General features: G+C 41.0%; 1 protein-coding gene across 1 annotated transcript in view; it reads right to left on the bottom strand.

The window, feature by feature from the left end:
* PTPN4 (protein tyrosine phosphatase non-receptor type 4) overlaps positions 1-26,431 on the bottom strand; it is a gene marked incomplete at its 5' end in the record, with an annotated part of 146,522 nt that overhangs the window by 16,042 nt on the left and 104,049 nt on the right. Inside the window, 4 exons of the mRNA XM_079710549.1 lie at positions 2,172-2,328; positions 8,143-8,199; positions 8,292-8,375; positions 11,470-11,629. Of these exons, the coding sequence (XP_079566675.1) occupies positions 2,172-2,328; positions 8,143-8,199; positions 8,292-8,375; positions 11,470-11,629 (458 nt within the window). The remainder of the gene's footprint in view (positions 1-2,171; positions 2,329-8,142; positions 8,200-8,291; positions 8,376-11,469; positions 11,630-26,431) is intronic.

The following is a 26,431-nucleotide window of genomic DNA, read 5'->3' on the forward strand; positions in this document are numbered from 1 at the left end:
TTTGTCTAAGAAGAAATAAGATTTAAAGGGGAAAACACCAGGAAAAACAAGCTACGTTTTGGCAAACATAATTTAAAATTTTGATTATACAGTATTTTTAAAAAAATAGACATGACAGACCCACACTGAAAATGAATCCTGGTCTAGATCTTGATAATAAAGCAATATTAGAAAGATCCTTGCCAAAAAATGTAGGCCCTAGGTGGGTTCCTCTCCTAATTTAAAGTATAAATGGAGTGATTTGGAATTGCAAAAAGGCCATGCCTTTTCCATTATACAGACTTTTGTTCATATTCTGCCTCTGTACTAGTCATGAATTTGTGAGCAGATAACTGAAATGTCTTGGTGCCTAAATGTCTTCAACTATAAAATGGGGATAATTTATCTATCTCATTGGATGGCTGTAAAGGTTAAATGAGAATATATAAAAGAGCTCAGGTCTATGGAAAGCATTTAAAAACTATTAGCTAATATAATTATTAAGTTCTTTAGGATCTGTTATCAAGAGAAAACAGAAAAAAACAAATTGAGAGATGATTCTTAGTGTGAAATTTAAGTTGTTTTATGTGACGGAAAATGCCTAAAAATGAATCACCTAAATAACAGATCTAAACAAATGAGTTCCTTTAAAAGTCAAGATAGAATGTTCTGTTGAAGTCCTCTGAATTTTCCTAGAACGCCAATTCTAAACCATGAACATAGAAAAACACAAAGTACAGGCAAAACTCGTTTTATTGCGTTTCTCAGATAACTATGGTTTTGTTTTTTTTTAAACAGATTGAAGGTTTATGGCAACGCTGTGTTGAGCAAGTGTACTGGTGCTATTTTTCCAACAGCATTTGCTTACTTCGTGTCTCTGTGTCATATTTTTGTAATTCCCGTGATATTTCAAACTTTTTCATTATTATTGTATTTGTTATAGTGCTCCATGATCAATGATCTGATTTACTATTGCAAAAAAGATTATGACTCCCTGAAGGCTCAGATGATGGTTAGCAATTTTTAGCAATAAAGTATTTTTAAGTTAAGGTATGTATATTGTTTTTTTTTAGACAATGTGATTTATTGCACACTTAACAGACTACAGTATAGTGTAAACATAACTTTTATATGAACTGAGAAACCAAAAAAGTCATGTGACTCGCTTTACTGCGGTATTTTCGTTATTGTGGTATTTTCTTTATTGTGGTAGTCTGGAACCGAACCTGCAATATCTCCAAGGTCTGCCTGCAGGGAAGGTAAAATGAAAATGTCTGTTTGTACCCAAGAGGCAAAATGGGTACGTGGGGAGAATCGGTAGAGCTCTAATCACACTTTACTTCCCTATGGTATGTAACTGGTGATGTGGCCCTAACCAGTAGTCACTCTTGTGGCTAAAACTGTGATTTACAGTAACTGCTGGGAACAAAACGAGAAGAGCGTGTCTCCTGCCAGGAGGAGGTATGGCATTTACGAATGCTTCTCAGAGGGGACTGGTGAGCATCGTGGGACCCACAGCAGTGCCATTATGAGCACAGGCTGAGGGCCTGGGACTGTGAGCCTGGAGGGAAGGCACAGTTTCTGCTAAAACCCTTCTCGGGACACTGCTGAGGCTGCGCTTACTCCGCACCACATTTATTCTGCAGTGCACAAAGTGAGAGAATTAGGAATACTGTCCAAAGAGGCAATGGACGGCTTCAGGAGCCCCTGAGCGCTCCATGTGGCAGCATATTCGTGAGATTGTCGTAGAAACCAAACTCTAGCTTGTTGCAGGGCTTTCTACACGTGGAACAGCAAGTATATCTGAGGAAGGACCTAGGACTCCTCAAGCACCTGGGGGCAAGGGAGGCAATCTCAGCCACGGTGGTCAGGACAGAACTCGCCGAGGCTGACATCTGAGCAGAGACCTGAGCGAAGTGAGGGTATACGTTTTACGAACATCAGGAGGAGTGCTTCGGGCAGGAGGACCATCGGGAAGGCCGGCACAGATGACAGGAGAGGGAGCAAGGCCGGGGGTGGGCAAGGTGGCCAAGAATTTGCATTTTACTCCACAGGTGAACGGAAGCCGCTGTGCCTTGAGCAAGAGGCTGACGTGACGTGACCTGTGTTTTGAGAAGCCCGCTCCGGCCGCTGTGTCTAGTCACAAACATGAAGGAATGATAACAACCTCCAGTGCGACACAGAGCACTCACCATTGGGTCGAACCAGAAGGACCAGCTCCCCAGAATGTCTCTCGCAGCTCGCCTTGATGAGCAGGACCACCTGGTCGTGGGTGTGTCCCGCAACGTCCCGACCGTTGATCAGCACCACTTGGTCCCCTTCGTTCAGTCGAGGGACACACAGGTCGGCCTGTAATGGGATGAGAAGAAGGTCTCCGATTTGCACCTGGCTGTCTGGAAGTAAGGCACAGGAACGTACGTTTATAGACGCTGCAGCAGAACTAAAACCACACGTAGAAGTCTTCTTCACTCATCCATTAAGAAAACAGAAGTAGGAATCCCACTTTCCCACAAAGACAATCCTTTTTTCCTTCTTCATTAATACCTTTTCCCCTAATGTCCTATTATATACCTAGACATACAGAGAAGACTAACATTCTCAAGGTGCACAGATCAAGGCAGCCCTCACTTTGCACTGTCCAGATACATACAAATTTCAGTCACCACAGCTGACTTAAATAACACCAGTCTCCTAACATGGTTCAAATTTCAGTTACTGTGATAAATTAATTATGAATAACTGCATAAAGTACAAAATTCGCGCTAGCCCATGTCAGTCCAAAAATCACTATGTAAATCATAAATATGCACCACGATCAGTGAGCAATCACATCCTTTCTTTCAAAGTCTACTGGTGACTTGGCGTTGGGCATCGGTTATTCAGTTCATGCAGAGACAGCAAAGCGGGTACTTGTCTCTGTCTCCCAGTGATAAACCCATGTAAAAATGGATAATCTAAAGAGCGAGCTAGCCAAAAAGTTAAGTGTAGCAAAGAAACAAAAAGGGACAGTGCTGGAAGTGAAATTCAAATTGAACATAAACTGAGTTATAGAAGAAATAGTTGACTATGGAAATATTGACACTTCTACTGCTTGAGAGACCCCAGATACGCAGGGAAAGGAATTTAGAGAAGGTGAATTTATCAACATAAATGATGAAAGTGGCTGCAACAAGAAGGATGAAGATGTCTGAGGAAGTGATGCTGGTGAAAAACTTCTCAATACAGGCACTCCTGGGAGATATTTCACATCACGGAAAGTGCAAAGGACAAGTGGAAGTGGATTCAGACTTAGAAAGGATTATGACTGCTTCCCAAGGTAAGAAAAAACGCTCACTCTGTAATTTAACCTGTATGACAAGGAGACAAGCACTGTTCACAAATTACCTGTGATAAGTTTTCACAAAGAAATAAAACACTTTAATTCTCAATGTTTCTAATGTTTGGAATTACAGGATACTAAATCAGCATTCGTTTTACTATTTTTTCATTTCCCTGTGTATTTACAAGAGAAGGCATCAGAAATTTTAAAGTTTTGATGAAAAATGTAAAGGCCATGGAAACAAACATAATTTCCCCCACTGACTATCAAGGGCACTTTGTATGGTTTCAGACTGCACGGTTATCTTTACAGCCCTGCACAACTGTGCATGTGAGGGCTGCCTGTATTTTATTGAGAAAACAAACAAGTAAATAAGGTAAAAGAGATCAACAGAAATATGGACAGCCTGCTCCAGGGACACAGGAATGAGAACACACGGGAGTCAAGTTTGCAGGATGATGGCTCAGACCGCGAAGGAAATGATAGGGCTGCACCTTTCAGAGAGGGCCGTGGCAAAGGCTTGAAAGATGGAAGCACAACTAAACTCACTGTAAAACAAAGTCCACAAAGTCCAATAAGGTACTGTCACTAGTGGAAAGAGCCCTGGTCTAGGAGCCAAGTTCTTCCTTGGCTGCTTATGACATGTGTGATCTTAGACACCTGAAACTCTGAGAAAGGAACATGTGTCTGTCCTAATTATTCACCGTTGTGAAATTTTAAAAATGAGATATTTCCATGCAAAGCATTAAAATCTGGAAAATTCAAATTTAAGGTTTGGACCATTCTTTCTAGCTGCTTCTTTCTCTACTTCCTGTAGTGTTTAAAAAAAAACAAAATCTTTGAATGTTATAGCACAGTGGTTACCCATTATAACTGAAGTAACACTCTCATACTTAATCTGCCTTTTATCAGGGATAATTTTTTATTTGCATTTCATTCGGATCTGGCAAGTCTAGATAAAATGAATTTTGCTGGGGCAAGAGCTATTGGCTCAAATATGATCAGGTGGGAAGAAAAACATCAATTTGGAAATTATCCATTTTAGAAGGTTTCCAATATAAAAAATGACACTAAAATATTTGAAACACTGTCCTTTCCCCTCAATCACCTAAAATGAGGTTTCTAACTGGAAAACTGTAATAGTCTTTAAATTAATAAAGTAATATAAAAATGACACATTTCTATTTATTTAATTTGTTCTAAATTCAGTCGCTATTTATGAAAAATAGTTCTATGTAGCAGAAAGGAAAAATTACCAATATAGTAATCTGTATAGCATAAAAAGAAAATTTATAGTTATAAAATTTTGTTTGGAAATGAACCTCTCCATAGAACGTTCAAGAACACCCTTGACTTAATTGAAAACTATCCACATTCACTGTTCAGAAAAATCAATATTTCTTTTATGACTATTATAATTGGCATACAAGTAAAAGAAGGTTTATTGGTTTTTTCTAATTATAAGAGCAATACTGGCTTCCCTGGTGGCGCAGTGGTTGAGAGTCCGCCTGCCGATGCAGGGGACACGGGTTCGTGCCCTGGTCCGGGAGGATCCCACATGCCGCGGAGCGGCTGGGCCTGTGAGCCATGGCCGCTGAGCCTGCGCGTCCGGAGCCTGTGCTCCGCAACGGGAGAGGCCACAGCAGTGAGAGGCCCGCGTACCGCAAAAAAAAAAAAAAAAAAAAAAAAAAAGAGCAATACATGCTCATTGTCATGATTTCAGACAATTTAAAAAAATGACACGGACTTCCCTGGTGGCACAGTGGTTAAGAATCCTCCTGCCAATGCAGGGGACACAGGTTCGAGCCCTGGTCCAGGAAGATCCCACATGCTGCGGAGCAACAGCCCGTGCACCACAACTACTGAGCCTGTGTGCTGCAACTACTGAGCCCACGTGCTGCAACTACTGAAGCCCGCGCACCTAGAGCCTGTGCTCCGCAACAAGAGAAGCCACTGCAATGAGAAGCCCGCGCACCGCAAGGAAGATCAGCCCCCGCTCGCCGCACCTAGAGAAAGCCCGGGCGCAGCAACAAAAACCCAATGCAGAAAAAAAAAAAGGGAACATGGAAGCAAGTAATAAATACCAGTAATTCCACTACCCAGATGAAACACTGCTAACATTTTTTATCATGTTTCCAGATTTTTTAACTATATTTACATAACTCTTATTTTTTTAAATGGATAAAACAAACATATGAAAGTATAATATGCATTTTTAAATTGAGTATAGTTGATTTAGTTTCAGGTATACAGCAAAGTGATTCAGTTACAAATGTATACATATATTTTCAGCTTTTTTCCATTACAGATTAGTGTAAGATGTTGGATATAGTTCCCTGTGCTATACAGTAGGTCTTTGTTCTCTGTCAGAGTGTGTGTCTGTTCATCCCAAGCTCCTAACTTAACCCTCCCTACCCCTTTCCCCTTTGGTAGCCATAAGTTTGTTTTCTTTCTTTCTTTCTTTTTTATGGCTGCACCGTGTGGCTTACGGGATCTTAGTTCCCTGTCCAGGGATTGAACCCGTGCCCTCGGCAGTGGAAGCATGGAGTCCTAACCACTGGACCGCCAAGGAATTCCCGTAAGTTTGTTTTCTATGTCTGGGAGTCTGTTTCTGTTTTGTAAATGAATTCATTTGCATTTTTTTTAGGTTCCACATATAAGTGGTATCATATGGTATTTGTCTTTCTCTGTCTGACTTACTTCACTTAGTATGAGAATCTCTAGGTCCATCCATGTTGCTGCAAACGGCATTATTTCATTCTTTTTTATGGCTGAGTAGTATTCCATTGTCAAATATGCACTTTTCATAATACTATATCTTATGAAAATATTTCCATACTTATATATGCTATATCATCTGTCATTTTAAGAGCTGCAAAGCAATGCATAACTTATGTAATCAATTCTAATGATGGACACATTTTGATTTTCCCTCCAATTTTTAAGTTTCACAAACAACAATGAACGTCCTTGTGTATCCTTTGTTCCAACTGTTTCATTAGAGGTAATTCCTAAAAGTGGAATCGTCAGGTAAAAGACATATTTAATTAAAAATAAGTTTTACTTAAAATTTTTGTTTTTGGGAAAGCTATACGCCACACAGTTTACAGAGCTGACTAGGTCTGTAAGATTATTATGATAAGAAACCATTTCTTATGTTCTCCCCTATCTCTTCCCCCTCTTTTGAGGCATCTTCTTTCAACATTTTAGCTACATCTTTTGTATTTACCTCAGCATCTCTAAATAACGTTCCAATTTTATTTTTTAGTTTTTATTTCAGACGTTATCTAACTTTCTACTTGCTACATGAGAACTTAGCAATCGTTCATCTCCTCATCTGTACTCCCAAACACACACACACTTCCCAATACACACTGAACAAATAATTTTGGACTATTTCCCCCATCTTTCACATGTGTAGTAGGTTCAGTAGTCATTTTATACATCACATCCCTGTCTTGTCACCTCTGATCACAAGGGATTTGTTTAAAAGAGGACATCTGGTCCAAGCTGGATCTATGAAGGGTCTGCTTCCTAGGAGTCTGTAAACTGGACTGAGGGGCCTGATGAGTCCGGGTTGCTGAGCTGGTAACGTACAAATCCCGAGGTTGCTAGTGGTCACATCACCCCACGTGGACTGAGGGGCAGAATGGTAGGAGCTACACAATTTCTATTTAGTACAGATTTTTGGAGTCACAATCATTTCTGCAGGTACAGTGTGTCTGCGGTGCTAATAACAGGACTTGGCTTGAAGCTGCTACTAAGTACACTTCTCATTTAGAATGTATTTTATTTGGAGTAGCTTGAGAAATGAAGCTAATTCAGTGTACAAACTGGTTTGCACTGAGAGAGAAGAATGAAACATTCACATAAAAAGAAACAGAGATGAAAAATAGAGTCCTGATGATTTTTCAGGTTCTTTCTAGAAGTCTGAGTGCATTCCTGTCCTTGGGTTTTGTGACACACCTCTACAGCTATACGATAAATTCTGTATTTATGGTTAAGCCAGGGGTATTCCACGAGTTCCTTGTTATTTGCAACCAACAAAGTTCTTAAAAACCAGAACTAAAACCATGTAACATGATATCCCTGATCAATCTTGACTGCGATCTTCAAATCAACTGTGAGGTTGCTGCAAAGCACCAGACCCCATAACTAGCCTCTTCCCTCAGGCTGCAGGTTCCTGCCTCTCCCAGGGCACAGAGATGGTTGAATGACAATGGGTGCTGGCTCCAAGCCATTAGAGACCATTTAGGTAAGAGAAATGCAATTAAACAGAGGAGACAACAACAGAAATGGGGACCTGAAAGCAATATTTGCTATACACAGGATCAATAAAGATGATGCACCCACAATTTATCAAGAATTGTCCTCATGAGCAGAAAGTTCATGGGTGCTGAACCTGAAGGAGGGGGCACAGGGGGTTCATCCTCATGGGTACATGCAGTCTTTTCTCTACTTTTGCTTAGAATGTTCATAATAAAGAACTTAAAATACATATTTTAAACAGAAAGTAGACAAATAGAACGTAGGTTAAACAATTCTAAATGAAAACAGAAGCCAACAAAAAAAGCAAACAAACAAAAACTATACCTCTGTCTACACTTTGCTGTTTAAAGGGGTTATTTTCATAGAATCTAGCTTCTTTGTAAAAACAAGGATTTTAAAAACTGTTATAGAGAGGGAATAAATAAAAATTAACTTCCCAGCAATTAAAGAGATTCAGCCAACATCATGTGCTACCTGACAAATTAAATGATTCATTTTACTCCTTTATTTATACTAATAAAAACACGCATGTATTCTCGAAGCTAGGATTCACTGGGAAGGCTGCTGTGACTCACAGGTGTTCCTGGCGCAACTCGGGACACGATCACAGGCATCTTCTGGTCACATCCTCCCTTCAAAACAGTGCAAATCGAGTATCAGTCAGTATTGCCAACACAGAAACACCTTAATTTAAAAACTGAGTACAATATAAATTCTAAGTTACCTTTACATTGAATCCAAACCTTCCATTTTCATCAGGTTTCATTCTGATCAGGACAAGATTATCATGTGGAATACCACCATTAGGCTTTAAAAGAGAAAAGTAAATAACTTGTCACGCTCTTCATTTATAGCCTATCCTTCAGATACACATGAAGCATCATGCTTCCTGTACGTTGACATTATCTAAAGTATATAAAGAGTCACAATTTAAATTTCTCTTGTGCCTTACCTGCATGCTAGACTGTAAGTGCCAAGAGCAACAGGGGCTTTATGAATTACCTGAGTAATTAATTTCAGTGTCTCTAGAACCTGGCTCAAAGCTCTGCACGGAGCAAATACTCATAAGTATTACATGAATTCATGTTACTCCCTCTGCTTTTTAAAAACAGCTTTACTGAGATACAATTCACATACTATACTTCACCCATTCAAAGTGTATAATTCAGTAATTTCTACCATAGTCACAGAGTTGTACAAACATCACGACTATTTTTTTTTTTTTTGGAGGCAGCATTTGATTTGGTTGAAACTAAGATGAATTCAGAGATTGCAATTCTCTGGTTTGAAGTAGCACATGAAATCACAGAGGTGAAAGTTGACAGGCATGCCAATGACCTGTTATAATGCTACCCTTTGATTTTACAACCTTTTCTTCATCCCCTAAAGAAACCCTGTGTCCGTGAGCGGTCACCCCCATCCCCAAGTCCTATTCAACCCTTCATCTACTTCCTCCCTATATACTTGACTATTCTGGACATTTCACATATATGAAATTATACAATATATGTCATTTGTTACAGGCTTCTTTCACTTAACATGTTGTATGCCTGCTCTTTGGGGGTAAGTAGCTGGCTAATTCTTATTTAGCTTTCGAGACACAGGTCGGAGATGACCATTTCTAGGAAGTCTTCCCTTAACTCCACAGCTGAATTAGTTATTTTTATACACTTAGGAATTCCCATAGTCACTTCTAATTATAGAGCTTGTTCAGTTCTCAGTCCCCACCTTCCTCGACTCACCAGTAGCATCTGGCACAGCTGGTTACTCTCTCTGTGGCTGCCTTCTCATCAGTTTTTTTCCTACCTTTTGGTCTGCATCTTTTCAGCTTTCTTTGCTGGTTTCTTTCAACTCCCTCATGTTTACAGTTTGGAGGACTAAGGCTCCATTTCTAGAACCTCTTATTCCGTTATCTGTGCACACTACACTTCCTGTCTCATGGTTTTAAATACTGGCTACATGCCATCAACTCTCAACGTTATACCTTCAGCTTCGACCTCTCCCTCCAACTCCAGAATCCAAACGGACTCCTACTAGACGTATCAAGGTGTCCCAGCTGAGCTCGCGGCATTCCACCCACCCTGTTCTACCTGTAGCCTTTCCAGGTCATCCTCCCATTTATTCAGGCCCCAAACCTTGCCGTTACCCTTGCTGTCACTCCCCTCTCTCTAGTCTCCCACAGCCAACTCATCAGCAGAGTAGGTCAGCTCTACTCTAAAACTCCACCCAGAACACAGCTGTGTCTCATCCCTCCCGCTGGCACCACCTTCTCCAATCACCGCTGCTTCTTGGGGCCCTGCAACACCTCACAGCCAGCTTCTCTGCTGCTATCCTGCTTTCGGTCCACTGCCAACATACGAGCCACAGTGAAACCGTTAAAACTTAAGTGACATCACGTTACTTCTCTCCTTAGCCATGTCCGTTTGCTTCCAATCTCACTCAGGGCTGAAGAACGGAACACTCACAAGACCAGGCTTTCAGGACCTGGCCCTCTGCTGTCCCCTGTCCTCCTCGTTTGCTCATTCTGCTCTGTCCTCGCTGACCCCCGTGGTGTCCCCTGACCACACAGCCATTACCCTGCCTTGGCACCTGCTATTCCCTCGGCTTACCTGCTCTCACGCCCGGTATCCATGTGGCTTATCACCAAACTCATCCCTGGCTCACACTATCTAGAACTGGAACACTCCACTCTGGAAATTCCCTAGCCCTTTTCTGCTTTGTCTCTCTAGCATTTATACTATCTAATATGCTACATATTTAAATAACATATTTTGTTTACTGTTTGTCTCACCCTTATCCCCAGAATACAAGTTTCTTGCAGGCAGAGTTTTTAATTTTTTATTTTACTCTGTTATATTCCCAGAGCCTATAACAATAGGTACTCAATAAGTCATTTCTGCATGAAGGAAAAAACAAACTAGACTATAAATTAGTTAATAGCAGGGGACCACATCTGATTTGTCTTCGTACTCCCACTACCTCCTTAAGTACCTGGCACACAAAAAGACCTCAGTAACTATGAACCGATGAATGAATGATGCGTAAGAATCACCACGCAGGTAGCACTAAAGTTGTCATTCATTTTGGGTAAGGATTTTGATCTCTTTTTGATGCGTCTGTGGGGCCATAAGTGTGGGAGAATAGAGTGGCTACCTCTTGTTTTTCAATTTTAGAAAACGTGGGAGGGCTATGGGTGAAAAACAAGAGGGGAAGAGTGCAATGGCCAGCAGAGACTTCTGGCACTGCCAGAACCTGCTGTGGGACTTCCTCTCCCTGCATCTTATTTTATTCCTTGATGTCCCTTTAAGTTTCCTGAAATACACTCATATTTCTGTCTGTCATTATACACCTTCATGAACATGGTGTATCCTTAAAATTTATTAACAATCTCACCTTTGGTTCATCTACTTGAAAAAGCAATGAAAATTCATAAATCAGGGGATTCTAAGAATTTACCATTTTATTTGGTACAAAGTACCAAAGCAACTCACGAATATATTTTGAAGAACAGAGTAATTATATATTCTGGAGACTTGTACTCAATCTCAAAAGGTTGATGAAAATGATAAATGATAAAGTCTCGGCACCCAGTCAATTATGTAATAAAATTAATAGTATTTAAGGGATTATTAGCATTTGTTCTGAAAATGTGTGTTCTGAAAGACAGAAATCAACAAATTTGTCAAAAATTAACTTCTAGAGCAAGAACGTTTTATAAATATGATAAAAGGAAATTCCACAATTGGGCTACATGGTGGCACAATTCATGAGCAAACACATGATGAAAAAGAGAAAGTACTACAATATAATTTACAGATAAAACAGGCTATGTTACAAAAAATATTTCATTTATAATTAAACATTTTCAAAGAAATGTGAGAATATCTGAAGAAACTACTTACAGTAGCTTTTTCAGGGGAAGATGGAACATCAAATGTTTCATTAATATGGTTTTCCAGATCTTGTTGAGAATGTGAAAAATGAATTTGGTTCCAACTGTTTTTCTTTGATTGTTTGGGTGGTAAAGCTGGAGGCTGCCCATCTCCAGGGGTCTCTTGTGATCTAGATAGAAAAAAAGAGAAAAAATAAATATTTTGGAAGTTGTCTTACAGAATTATTATTTTATTTATTTTTTAAAGTAATGGTAGAATTTTATTTTTTAAATTAATTTTTATTGGAGTACAGTTGCTTTACAACGTTGTGTTAGTTTCTACTGTAAAATGAATCAGCTATATGTATACATATATCCCCTCTTTTATGGATCTCCTTCCCATTTAGGTCACCACAGAGCACTGAGTAGAGATCCCTGTGCTATACAGTAGGTTCTCATTAGTTATCTATTTTATACATAGTATCAGTAGTGTATATATGTCAATCCCAATCTTCCAATTCCTCCCAGCCTAGAATTATTACTTTATTACAATGTCTAATAGGAGACAAGCTTTAAATGCCAAGTTTATTTGCAAGTGCCACTGTTTAATGAAATCTTCCTTAACTTTGAAGTTTAAAGTAACAAATCTAACTTCCTACTTTATCAAATCTGTAAACAACTCACATATAATAAAATATACTATGAAGATATTTATTAATCTACCATAAAACCCCCTTTCTAATGTTTTCAGCAGTCATGTGGGCAGGCAGGGGGAAATCAGAGCTGAGAGCCGAGCTGCTCCAGAGACAAAACACCCGGTACCATCCAGAGAACTCAAGGGGTTGCCGGTTTTATTTACAGGTAAAACACAATTCACAGAAGTGATGAACACAACGAGGAAGAGGGCTGAGCTCACTGAGGAGACAACACTGGATGAGTACGTATGTCGGAAAACCCGATTCCAGGTGAAGGGGCTGAAAACCAACAGACGCTAGAGAGCATAACCTCAGGCCACAGCAGCGGGAGCTGATCTGACCAGCTAGGTCTGCCAGGGCAACTTCACGGTAGACGCTTAGCTTTTAAGAACGAGCACCCTCACTCCCTCTTGCGAGAGCACCAGAATCACAACTAACTGCTGAACAGTCATTGACAGGAAGACACTGGAACTCACCAAAAAAGACACCCCACATCCAAAGACAATGGAGAAGCCGCAATGAGATGGTAGGAGGGGCGCAATCACAATAAAATCAAATCCCATAACTGCTGCGTAGGTGACTCACAAACTGGAGAACATTTATACCACAGAAGTCCACCCACTGGAGTGAAGGTTCTGAGCGCCATGTCAGGCTTCCCAACCTGGGGGTCCGGCAATGGGAGGAGGAATTCCCAGAGAATCAGACTTTGAAGGCTCGTGGGATTTGACTACAGGACTTCGACAGGACTGGGGGAAACAGAGACTCCACTCTTGGAGGGCACACACAAAGTAGTGTGCGCATTGGGACCCACGGGAAGGAGCAGTGACCCTGAGGAGACTGAACCAGACCTACCTGCTAGTGTTGGAGGGTCTCCGGCAGAGGCGGGGGGTTGCTGTGTCTCACCGTGAGCACAAGGACACTGACAGCAGAAGTTCTGGGAAGTACTCCTTGGCGTGAGCCCTCCCAGAGTCCACCCTTAGCCCCACCAAAGAGCCCCGGTAGGCTACAGTGTTGGGTTGCATCAGGCCAAACAACCAACAGGGAGGGAACCCAGCCACACCCATCAGAAGACACTTGGATTAAAGTTTTACTGAGCTCTGCCCACCAGAAAAACAGCCAGCTCTACCCACCACCAGTCCCTCCCATCAGGAAACTTGCACAAACCTCTTAGATAGCCTCATCCACCAGAGGGCAGACAGCAGACGCAAGAAGAACTACCGTCCTGCAGCCTGTGGAACAAAAACCACATTCACAGAAAGACAAACAAGATGAAAAGGCAGAGGGCTACGTACCAGATGAAGGAACAAGATAAAACCCCAGAAAAACAACTAAATGAAGTGGAGATAGGCAACCTTTCAGAAAAAGAATAAAGAATAATGATAGTGAAGATGATCCAGGACCTCGGAAAAACAATGGAGGCAAAGACTGAGAAGATGCAAGATATGTTTAACAAAGACCTAGAATTAAAGAGCAAACAGACAGAGATGAACAATACAATAACTGAAATGAAAAATACACTAGAAGGAATCAGTAGCAGAATAATTGAGGCAGAAGAACAGATAAGTGACCTGGAAGACAGAATGGTGCAACTCACTGCTGCAGAACAGAATAAAGAAAAAAGAATGAAAAGAAATGGAGACAGCCTGGGAGACCTCTGGGACAACATTAAACGCAACAACATTCGCATTATAGGGGTACCAGAAGGAGAACAGAGAGAGAGAAAGGACCCAAGAAAATATGTGAAGAGATTATAGTCGAAAACTTCCCTAACATGGGAAAGGAAATAGCCACCCAAGTTCAGGAAGCGCAGAGAGTCCCATACAAAATAAACCCAAGGAGAAACATGCCGAGGCACATAGTAATCAAATTGGCAAAAATTAAAGACAAAGAAAAATTATTGAAAGCAGCAAGGGAAAAATGACAAATAACATACAAGGGAACTCCCATAAGGTTAACAGCTGATTTCTCAGCAGAAACTCTACAAGCTAGAATGGAGTGGCATGACATATTTAAAGTGATGAAAGCGAAGAACCTACAACCAAGATTACTCTACCCGGCAAGGATCTCATTCAGATTAAGCGGGGAGAAATCTAAAGCTTTACAGACAAGCAAAAGCTAAGAGAATTCAGCACCATCAAACCAGCTCTACAACAAATGCTAAAGGAACTCCTCTAAGTGGGAAACACAAGAGAAGAAAAGGACCTACAAAAACAAACCCAAAACAATTAAGAAAATGGTAACAGGAACATACATATCGATAATTACCTTAAATGTGAATGGATTAAATGCTCCAACCAAAAGGCACAGGCTCACTAAATGGATACAAAAAAAGACCCATATATATGCTGTCTACAAGGGACCCACTTCAGATCTAGGGACACATACAGACTGAAAGTGAGGGGATGGAAAAAGATATTCCATGCAAATGGAAATCAAAAGAAAGCTGCAGTACCAATAGTCATATTAGATAAAATAGACTTCAAAATGAAGAATGTTGCCAGAGACAAGGAAGGACACTACATAATGATCAAGGGATAGATCCAAGTAGAAGATATAACAATTATAAATATATATATGCATCCAACATAGAAGCACCTCGATACATAAGGCAACTGCTAACAGCTATAAAAGAGGAAATCGACAGTAACACAATAATAGTGAGGGACTTTAACGCCTCACTTTCACCAATGGACAGATCATCCAAACAAAAAATTAATAAGGAAACACAAGCTTTAAATGACACAATAGACCAGATAGATTTAACTGATAGGACATTCCATCCAAAAAGAGCAGATTACACTTTCTTCTCAAGCGCACATGGAACATTCTCAAGGATAGATCACATCTTGAGTCACAAATCAAGCCTCAGTACATTTAAGAAAATTGAAATCATATCAAGCATCTTTACTGACCACAATGCTATGAGATCAGAAATGAATTACAAGGGAAAAAAAAGTAAAAAACACACATGGAGGCTAAACAATACGTTACTAAATAACCAAGAGATCACTGAAGAAATCAAAGAGGAAATAAAAAAATACCTAGAGACAAATGACAATGAAAACACGACGATCCAAAAGCTATGGGGTGCAGCAAAAGCAGTTCTAGGAGGGAAGTTGATAGCAATACAAGCTTACCTCAAGAAATGAGAAAAATCTCAAATAAACAATCTAACATTACACCTAAAGGAACTAGAGAAAGAAGAACAAACAAAACCCTGAGTTAGCAGAAGGAAAGAAATCATAAAGATCAGAGCAGAAATAAATGAAATAGAAACAAAGAAAACAATAGCAAAGATCAATAAAACTAAAAGCTGCTTCTTTGAGAAGATAAACAAAATTGATAAACCATTAGCCAAACCATCAAGAAAAAGAGGGAGAGGACTCAAATCAATAAAATTAGAAATGAAAAAGGAGAAGTTAAAAAAGACACTGCAGAAATACAAAGCATCCTAAGAGACTACTACAAGCAACTCTATGCCAATAAAATGGACAACCTGGAAAAAGTGGACAAAATCTTAGAAAGATATAACCTTCCAAGACTGAACCAGGAAGAAATAGAAAATATGAACAGACCAATCACAAGTAATGAAATTGAAACTGTGATTAAAAATCTTCCAAGAGGGCCTCCCTGGTGGCGCAGTGGTTGAGAGTCTGCCTGCCGATGCAGGGGATACGGGTTCGTGCCCCGGTCTGGGAGGATCCCATATGCCGCGGAGCGGCTGGGCCCGTGAGCCATGGCTGCTGGAGGCGTCTGGAGCCTGTGCTCCGCAGCGGGAGAGGCCACAACAGTGAGAGGCCCGCGTACCACAAAAAAAAAAAAAAAAAAAAAAAAAAAAATCTTCCAAGAAACAAAAGTCCAGGATCAGATGGCTTCACAGGCGAATTCTATCAAACATTTAGAGAAGACCTAACAACCATCCTTCAAAATCTCTTCCAAAAACCTGCAGAGGAAAGAACACTCCCAAACTCATTCTATGAGGCCACCATCACCCTGATACCAAAACCAGACAAAGATACTACAAAAAAAGAAAATTATGGACCAATATCACTGATGAATATAGATGCAAAAATCCTCAACAAAATACTAGCAAACAGAATCCAACAACACATTAAAAGGATCATACACCACGATCAAGTGGGGTTTATCCCAGAGATGCAAGGATTCTTCAGTATATGCAAATCAATCAATGTGATACACCATATCAACAAACTGTAGAAGAAAAACCATATGATCATCTCAATAGATGCAGAAAAAGCTTCTGACAACATTCAACACCATTTATGATAAAAACTCTCCAGAAAGTGGGCACAGAGGGAACCTACCTCAACATAATAAAGGCCATATATGACAAACCCACAGCAAACATCATCCTCAATGGTGAAAAACTGAAAGCAGTTCCTCTAAGATCAGGAACAAGACTAGGATGTCCACTCTTGCCACTCTTACTCAACATAGTTTTGGAAGTCCAAGCCACGGCAATCAGAGAAGAAAAAGAAATAAAAGGAATACAAACTGGAAAAGAAGAAGTAGACCTGTCACTGTTTGCAGATGACATGATACTACACACAGAGAATCCTAAAGATGCCACCAGAAAACTACTAGAGCTAATCAATGAATTTGGTAAAGTTGCAGGATACAAAATTAATGCACAGAAATCTCTTGCATTCCTATACACTAATGATGAAAAATCTGAAAGAGAAATTAAGGAAACACTCCCATTTACCATCGCAACAAAAAGAATAAAATACCTAGGAATAAACCTACCTAGGGAGACAAAAGATCTGTATGCAGAAAACTGTAAGACAATGCTGAAAGAAATTAAAGATGATACCAACAGATGGAGAGATATACCATGTTCTTGGATTGGAAGAATCAATATTGTGAAAATGCCTACACTACCCAAAGCAATCTACAGATTCAATGCAATCCCTATCAAACTACCAATGGCATTTTTTACAGAACTGGAACAAAAAAATCTTAAAATTTGTGTGGAGATACAAAAGACCCCGAATAGCCAAAGCAGTCTTGAGGGAAAAAAACGGAGCTGGAGGAATCAGACTCCCTGATTTCAGACTATACCACAAAGTTACAGTAATGAAGACAGTATGGCACTGGCACAAAAACAGAAATATAAATCAATGGAACAAGACAGAAAGCCCAGAGATAAACCCATGCACCTATGGTCAAGGACAAAGGAGGCAAGGATATACAATGGAGAAAGGACAGTCTCTTCAGTACGTGGTGCTGGGAAAACTGGACAGCTGCATGTAAAATGAAATTAGAACACTCCCTAACACCATACACAAAAATAAACTCAAAATCGATTAGAGACCTAAATGTAAGACCAGACACTATAAAACTCTTAGAGGAAAACATAGGAAGAACACTCTTTGACATAAATCACAGCAAGATCTTTTTTGACCCACCTCCTAGAGTAATGGAAATAAAAACAAAAATAACAAATGGGACCTAATGAAACAAAAGCTTTTGCAAAGCAAAGGAAACTACAAACAAGATGAAAAGACAACCCTCAGAATGGGAGAAAGTATTTGCAAATGAATCACCGGACAAAGGATTTATCTCCAAAATACATAAACAGCTCAAGCAGCTCAATATTAAAAAAACAAACAACCCAAACCAAAAATGAGCAGAAGACCTAAATAGACATTTCTCCAAAGAAGACATACAGATGGCCAAGAAGCACATGAAAAACTGCTCAACATCACTAATTATTAGAGAAATGCAAATCAAAACTACAATGAGGTATCACCTCACACCAGTTAGAATGGGCATCATCAGAAAATCTACAAACAACAAATCCTGGAGAGGGTGTGGAGAAAAGGGAACCCTCTTACACTGTTGGTGGGAATGTAAATTGATACAGCCACTGTGGAGAACAGCATAGAGGTTCATTAAAAAACTAAAAATAGAACTACCGTAGGACCCAGCAATCCCACTACTGGGCATATACCCAGAGAAAACCATAATTCAAAAAGACACATGCACCCCAATGTTCACTGCAGCACTATTTACAATAGCCAGGTCATGGAAGCAACCTAAATGCCCATCGACAGAAGAATGGATAAAGAAGATGTGGTACACATATACAATGGAATATTACTCAGCCATAAAAAGGAACGAAACTGGGTCATTTGTAGAGACGTGGATGGATCTAGAGACTGTCATACAGAGTGACGTAAGTCAGAAAGAGAAAAACAAATATCGTATATTAACACATAAATGTGGAACCTAGAAAAATGGTACAGATGAACCTGTTTGCAGGGCAGAAATTGAGACACAGATGTTTAGAACAAATGTATGGACACTGAGGGAGAAAGAGGCAGGGGGGGTGGTGTGATGAACTGGGAGATTGGGATTGACACGTATACACTAATATGTATAAAACAGATAACTAATAAGAACCTGCTGTATAAAAAAAAAAATTGAAAAATTGAAAAAAAAAACAAAAAACGAGCACCCTGCATGTAGTAACAAGGTGAGTTTTTCACGAAGGCCAGAAGGGGAACCAGTGGTTCAACTTGGACCCCAGAAAGCCTGCGTCCGTGGAAGTCATGGAGGTCAAGTGCCCAGGCAAGGCGAAAACGGTTCTCCTCAAGAGTACTGATCACCACAGGGGTTATTATTTACCTCTGAGGTGGCAGGAGGTCCTTTGGGAAAATAGAAACATTATTATCCCACTGCCTAAGGGCAGAGGAGAGAGTTGCCAGCTGCTGTGGTAATCAGGCACAGGCTCCAGCCAGTTCCTGCTTATTTTTGCTGACTGATGACCGACACCCAAGACACAGCTATGAGGTCTTGAGGAAGCAGAGCTGGATTAGATCATATTATTGTTCAAAGTTCCCCTCCACTCCTTCCTGGCTGACATCATGCTTGGCCATATGACTTGCTCTAGCCAATGAAATGTGAGTAGCCTCTTTTGAAAGGAAGCTCTGTATTTCTCTCTTCCCTCAGCCAGGAGACCAGCCAAGTCCCAAACAGGGGCTGCGGTCAGTCTGGGCCCTAGAATGACCATGACATGCAGCAGGGCCACAGGTGATCCACCATGTATGCAGAATGTAAGAGAGAAAGAACCCTTGTTGCTGTATGTCACTGTAAGTTGGGGGAATGTGCTACTAGAGCAGAATTTAGCCCAAGGTAACTAACACAGAGGTTAGTGCCAGAGTGGCTCTTGGAAACATATGCTCCCCTTGGTAGAGAAGCTGTGAACTTCTTTAGAGACTTGCTGCTAGACACGTGACAGACGTGGTAGCGATGCCAAAATGTGCTTAGCACCAAGGGCGTCAGCCAGGATTAACGATGAATGGTCTTACTTGTTCTAAGAGAAAATATAGCCCTCCTCCAACTGCATAATCTAGTGTAAAATATAATCACTAAATACACAGTGAACAATAATAACCACTCAGCTTTCTACCCGGAAGTCTTCAGGGCACAAAATGCTCCAGCTTCTGATAAGTCTATGAGGACAGCATCCAAGAGCACACTTCCCCTTTTCAGCCAAAGCTTCTCTGAGGTCTACCTTGATGGCCAGAGATTTCAGATCCCAAACATACTAGTTTTTATTCTGCTAATTTCAACTGCCAAGAACCCAAGCCTCTATGAGGCGATGCATTCAAGCACTGCTTGTGCAAGAAACTGCTAGGAGAGAGCTGCGTGCCTTGGCCATGGCCTGCTGCAGGGACCAAGGCAGACAGAGGTGGGCAACCCTTGGTACAGCCTCCGATGGGAAATCTCTAACAAGCAGTTGGCCGGAAGCCTCCAAGACTTTACGAAAACTGGGAGTCACTGGACTCCACATGGATCAAACAAAAGGTCTCATCCCTTACTCAGGACTAAGTATAACCACTCAGGCAAGGTGAAAAGAAGCTTTCCTCTAGTTCTGCATACAGTTGCCACACCCGGGAAACATTTAGTCTCAAAACTAAAGGTTTGTGGCTTCCCTGGTGGCAAAGTGGTTAAGAATCCGCCTGCCAATGCAGGGGACACGGGTTCGAGCCCTGGTCCAGGAAGATCCCACATGCTGCGGAGCAACTAAGCCCATGCGCCACAACTACTGAGCCTGCACTCTAGAACCCGCAAGCCACAACTACTGAGCCCACGTGCCACAATTACTGAAGCCTGTGCGCCTAGAGCCCGTGCTCCCAACAAGAGAAGCCACCGCAGTGAGAAGCCCGCGCACCACAACGAAGAGTAGGCCCCACCCGCTGCAACCAGAGAAAAGCCTGTGTGCAGCAATGAACACCCAACACAGCCAAAGATAAAATAAATAAAATAAAATAAATAAATTTTTATAAAAACCAAAGGCCTTGGGGGAAGAGTATAAGGTTGAGATCAGGTGGGAATGGAGTCAGAGCAACTTTATTCTTGGTTCAGATAACAGTCTAAATACAGCACCAAGACAAACAACAGGGACAATCCCAAGCCTGCTGTGCAGCCCAGTATCTAAGTGAGCCAGGCCTGGTGGGCAGGGGTATCATGATGGCAACACTCAGCTGCAAGAGAGGGACGGCACTGACACGACGGGTCATTTTGCTAGACTGCTGAGTCTGCATTTCCAGGGTTAGAGACCAGGCGTATACAGTCCAAAAAGCTCCAGAAGTGATTTTTATTATCTGCTTCTGATTAGAAATCACTGTACAAGAACAGTGGTTGCAGATTCATGGCTTGTGGGCCAATTTTTGCCAACACACATTTGGCCTGTTCACTTTAAAAATGTGAGTTGACTACATTTTAAAAATTACATACAAAATCTGGATTTCCAGAATGAAAAATATGGAAGCTTTGGAAAGAATAGACCTGCATTACAAGTTGTCAACAACTGGACAAAGCCAAGTGGTAGCTGCTGCCTTTAGATGGGCCACAGGCATTCCAGGCCACGTGAACCCCACCCAGTGTTACTTGCCGGACTCCAATGGGGATCTGAATACACCCTCTCCTTTACTCATTCGAAGTCCACAAGAAGACCCAGAAAGGAAGAGAGTCCAAGCGTAGAGGCTCGGGCAGGGATTTGAGCCAAACTCTAAAGAAAGGGTGAGGAGAATGGAGTACAGGAAGAGGATCAGCCAAGGTCTAAGAGACGAAAGGATGATATAATTTTGCATTTCAGGACAGGTGCTACCTGCCTTCTCTCATTGTTTTATGTAATTTTCTTGTTAAGGTAACTTCACAGAGAGTGATGGACAAGCTCTCCATGGGCCTGGTCACTGCAGAGGTTAAGGCTGGTCTGGGGAGCTTTTTCACAAACTAGTTATGCGCTCTCCCAGTAATCCTGGTGACAATTTCCCCTTCCTGTGTTTCCAGCTTCAATAACCAAACACACTCTCTTTCTGTCTATCTGTCTATCTACCTATCTATCTACTATCTATAAAAGTAATCAAGAATATCAACACAGACTTCTAAAATTCTTATTTTGGGGCTTCCCTGGTGGCGCAGTGGTTGAGAGTCCGCCTGCCAATGCAGGGGACGCAGGTTCGTGCCCCAGTCCGGGAAGATCCCACATGCCGCGGAGCGGCTGGGCCCGTGAGCCATGGCCGCTGAGCCTGCGCGTCCGGAGCCTGTGCTCTGCAACAGGAGAGGCCACAACGGTGAGAGGCCCATGTACCACAAAAAAAAAAAAAAAAAAAAAAATTCTTATTTTGGGCAAAAGGTATCAATTACATTTTAAAGACATACTCATATTAACTCAATTTATCGTAACAAATAACTTCCCTGTTCATATTTAATGTAGAAGTATCATACGAAGTCAATCTATTAAACAATTATCTAGGAAGATGACTTTCATAGGTAAACCATGTGTTGTAATTAGAAATTATAATACATTTAAAATAATATCATGAAATAGGCCAGTTCTTTAAAAAGGTACTACTGGGAATTCCCTGGCAGTCCACTAGTTAGGACTTGGCGTTTTCACTGCCTGGGCCCGGGTTCGATCCCTGGTCGGGTATCCAGGGGAACCAGGACCCCACCCACAAGCTGCATGGAGCGGCCAAAAATTTTTTTATTTATTTATTTTTAAAATTTATTTATTTATTTATACAGCAGGTTCTTATTAGTTATCTATTTTATACATATTATTGTGTATATGTCAATCCCAATCTCCCAATTCATCTGCAGCCAAAAAAAAATTTTTTAATTAAAAATAAAAATAAAAAGGTACTATTTCTAGGCCAAAAGAAAAACAAAGAAACAAAAACTACCAAGGAAAACAGAATGAAAAGACATCACATACTTGGAAAGAACCACCAAGCAGCATAGTGGGACACAGCCCCACCAGAAATAACAGCTGGCACCTGAGAGAAGGGACCTATAACCTAAAAGAAGATGCACATGTACTATCAGATGGTTTAGACAGGATTGGGGAAACAGGAACCAAACAAAGAAGGAGGGATCAAGGCTGTGCCTGGAGTCTTCCAAGTAGAGGTAATCATTAGGCGTTAAATATGGGAGCTGGAAAAAATCTGTCATAGGGAGAGTGTAGAAAATATAGTTCCAAAGAGATTATTGTAATTACTCATAAAAATGAGCAGGATAAACTCTTAAAAACGGTTAATTAAAAAAAAAATGCTGCCAAAGGTTTAACTGTACAAATACATCCTGCATACAAGCATAAAGTTTATTCTAATTTAAGACTAGAAAACAAAAACCATATTCCTGGTAGACACTAATACAAACTGGCCAGGAATGACGGCTCCTTTCAAAACTCTTCTTTTCTAAAATACATACCAGCGGCTCTTGTCTCACTCAATTACAATCACTAGGGTCATCCAAGTCTTCACTGGGCATTTACCCCTGCCATACCTATGTTACGTAAGATACAGATAAAATTCTGGTTCAAAATACAGGCTTCTTGATACTTTGGCTAATTTATAGCGACATTCAGAGTATTTCAAAGTAAACGCCATTTCAGACTGATTACGAATGGATGCTCAAGGCAGTTAAAGTGCATAGAAACTCCCGGGGATATGATTAATAGAAGAATAGAACTGAAAATGTCATATTATTCTATCAGTAGGAATCTACTCCAGAACCAAGGTCCCAGCCCTGAGATTCCTGGTTTCAACCAAACTCCGAGTCTCTGACCTCAGCTCCCAACTGCAAGTAAGGGAGGCTTCTGCCAGAGCTGGGCTGCAGGTAAGCACGCTGCGGAGCAGCAGCCCGGGGCTCTGCGCTTAGTCCTGCCGCCCCAGGCACAGCATCTAACAGGGTGCGCCCTCTGAGGGCCCACGGCTCAATGCTCCTTCCACCCCACCCCCTCTGCTTCTCTTATGTCCTTGTCCTACAGCAGCCTAGTATTTGCATGGTCCATGATATACCACTGGACCTGATCAAGGCTGGCATGGGAGTTGGGCCATGCTGAGCCTGCAGGTGAAGTTATCAGTGGGAAGGCAAAGCTTTGAGGACGAAGCAAAAGGAACTGAGTAGGTCAGACAAAGATAAGACTGGAATGGGACAGTCTAGGAAAGAACAGCGCAGGGAACTGGATTTAACGTTTGAGGATTATGAAATCTGCATAGTCTCTGGTGATTAGGAACTGAAGGATGAAGTTGAGAATATGGGGAATTCCTCTCTGTGTCCAACCAGATATCCACACTTCAAACATACAACAGATAAATGGTTGATAATATACTTAAAAGCTGCTGGAATACATCCTTCCCCCGCCCCAAATTAACTGAAAGATGTATTATAATTGTTATAGTTAACGTCTACTAAGTACTTTTTCTCTGCCGAACTACTAATAAACATCTCATTAAATATTCACAGCCATCCTATGAGGTAGATATTATCATACTGTTTTCACAAGCAAGGAAATTAATGCTTACAGAGATAAAATAACGCATCCAAGGTCACATAATTAGAAGTGGTGGAACCAAGTTTTAAACAGTCTGAATCCAGAGCTCAGCCTCTTAACACTAAGTTATAGTTGCAGCTCAAAGAAAACAACTGCAAAAAGAGGGAGGAAAGTTACTTTAAATCAGGGATTTCTAAACTTGTAGCAGTGGACTCTTCTCTTCAAATGAAATGCTTCTCAGAAGCCAATTTATAACAGAGACAAAAGCTAAGCAACCATCCTATCTGCCAGTAACTGAGGCTTCAACAGAACTTATCAGAGCATATGCTGAAGAGGACTATTTTCTTTCATTCCATTTTACTTTTAAGTGGTAATACTATTATATTTTAAAGTCAACTAGAAACTACTTATATTTAAAATGAACAGAATGCAAGATCAGTAGAGGTCAGGGCTCTAAGGACATCCATATTTACTTTAATTGATAACATATTCCTAACGCAATGGTTTTAATATATTTAAAACCAATAATTTGCCTAAAATGATCCACAGTGGGGTATGGATGGGAACAAGGACTTGAAACACATGCTGTTTAAATTCTACCCACAGAAAAAATTTTGTGGGCAAATTACTAAGTGTGTTAACTTTGGATGTTAAGAAAAAAGCAAGGAGAGACAGGAATGTGATTCCAGAAGTGTTCCAGGGCTTCCCTGGTGGTGCAGTGGTTAAGAATCCGCCTGCCAATGCAGGGGACACAGGTTCAAGCCCTGATCTGGGAAGATCTCACATGCTGCAGAGCAACTAAGCCTGTGCGTCACAACTACTGAGCCTGTGCGCCACAACTACTGAGGCTGCGCTCTAGAGCCTGAGAGCCACAACTACTGAGCCTGCGCTCTAGTGCCCGCGAGCCACAACTACTGAGCCTGTGAACCACAACTACTGAGCCTGCGCTCTAGAGCCAGCGAGCCACAACTGAACCCACGAGCTACAACTACTGAGCCTGCACACCACAACCATTGAGCCTGCACTCGAGCCCGTGAGCCACAACTACTCAGCCCGCACACCACAACTACTGAGCCTGCACACCACAAGTACTGAGCCTGTGCTCTAGAGCCCACAAGCCACAACTACTGAGCCCACATGCCACAACTACTGAAACCCGTGTGCCTAGAGCCCATGACCTGCAACAAGAGAAGCCACCCCAATGAGAAGCCCGTGCACTGCAACAAAGAGTAGCCCCCTCTTGCCTCAACTAGAGAATGCCTGCACACAGCAAGGAAGACCCAACACAGCCAATAAATAAATAAATAAATTTAAATAAATAAATAAGTAAAACTGTTCCAATGTCCAACTTTCAGGCTGGGGTTTTTCACCACATATAATGTGCTTATCTTAAACTCTTGACATTTTGGAAAATGTTAAGTGAAGAGCAGATAATGAAAATGTTACATTTAAGTGCACTTTGCTGTCAACAGGCAATATATTGTAACACAGCAGCAAAAGAGTTGTTAAAACTGTCAATCAAGCCAGGTGGGCAAAAGCTTTCCTGACTTGTTTCAGTCCAGGTGGCTCTAAGTTTCCTCATGAGTGCTTCAACGTCAGCAGTGAGGCAGCTTCCTCTGCACTCAAAACAGTTCTCTGTTGCAGCTGTTAGCAATCTGTATCATAATAAAAAATAAAACCGTATCCATCCCATTCACACACTTTGCAAGTATTTTGTAGAAATACCTGAGCTTCCCTGTTACGTATTAGCATTATGGTGGGAATTTTTTTTTAATCTGTTATGTATTTTAAAATTAATTTAGGGCTAATGTTTATCTCAGAAAAATCACAAACTAAAAACAGCCTAATTTTCTGTGGATCATTTAAAGAAAGGAAGGAAATGGTAGGATGTAATCTCAATCACCCCTGCCTATAAATGGTAACTTTAAGCAGTACAACAGCCTCCTGTTTGCTTCCACAGTAAACACACCTGCGAATTAATAGCGTTTTCTCCTTGGGACACACCTGCGAATTAATAGCGTTTTCTCCTTGGGAAGTGGGCAAGCTCACCCAGTGCCTAAAGTCAGGCTCACCTGAACGCCCCTGGACTCCCTCAAAGAGCAGGAAACTGGTGAGATATCGCAACACCAATTTCAATGTATTGTACTACGTTGAAATGCTCTATGCTTAATCCAACATATTGTTTGCATTCTTTTCACATTTGGCCAATGTAAAACTAAAATCTATGGATTCCAAGTTGAAAAATATTTCCTCTAAATTGAAAAAAAAAAATCAACAAAGCCTTGTCCAAATACACAGGTCTACAGGTAAGAAAACCCGAGTTTTAGTTCTGTAAATTGGGACAAATGCTGTTAGTGTGGCTCTCTCATCTGTAAAGGGGGGCTATATAGCTTTCCTATTTTATTGAGTTCTCTTGAATAGAACAGTGAGATAATTTATGAAAAAGCTGACTCTAAGCTACCAATGTAAGTTATTGTTATTAGTTTACC

Source organism: Hyperoodon ampullatus (genome assembly GCF_949752795.1).
Source record: "Hyperoodon ampullatus genome assembly, chromosome: 8".
NCBI lineage: Eukaryota > Metazoa > Chordata > Mammalia > Artiodactyla > Ziphiidae > Hyperoodon > Hyperoodon ampullatus.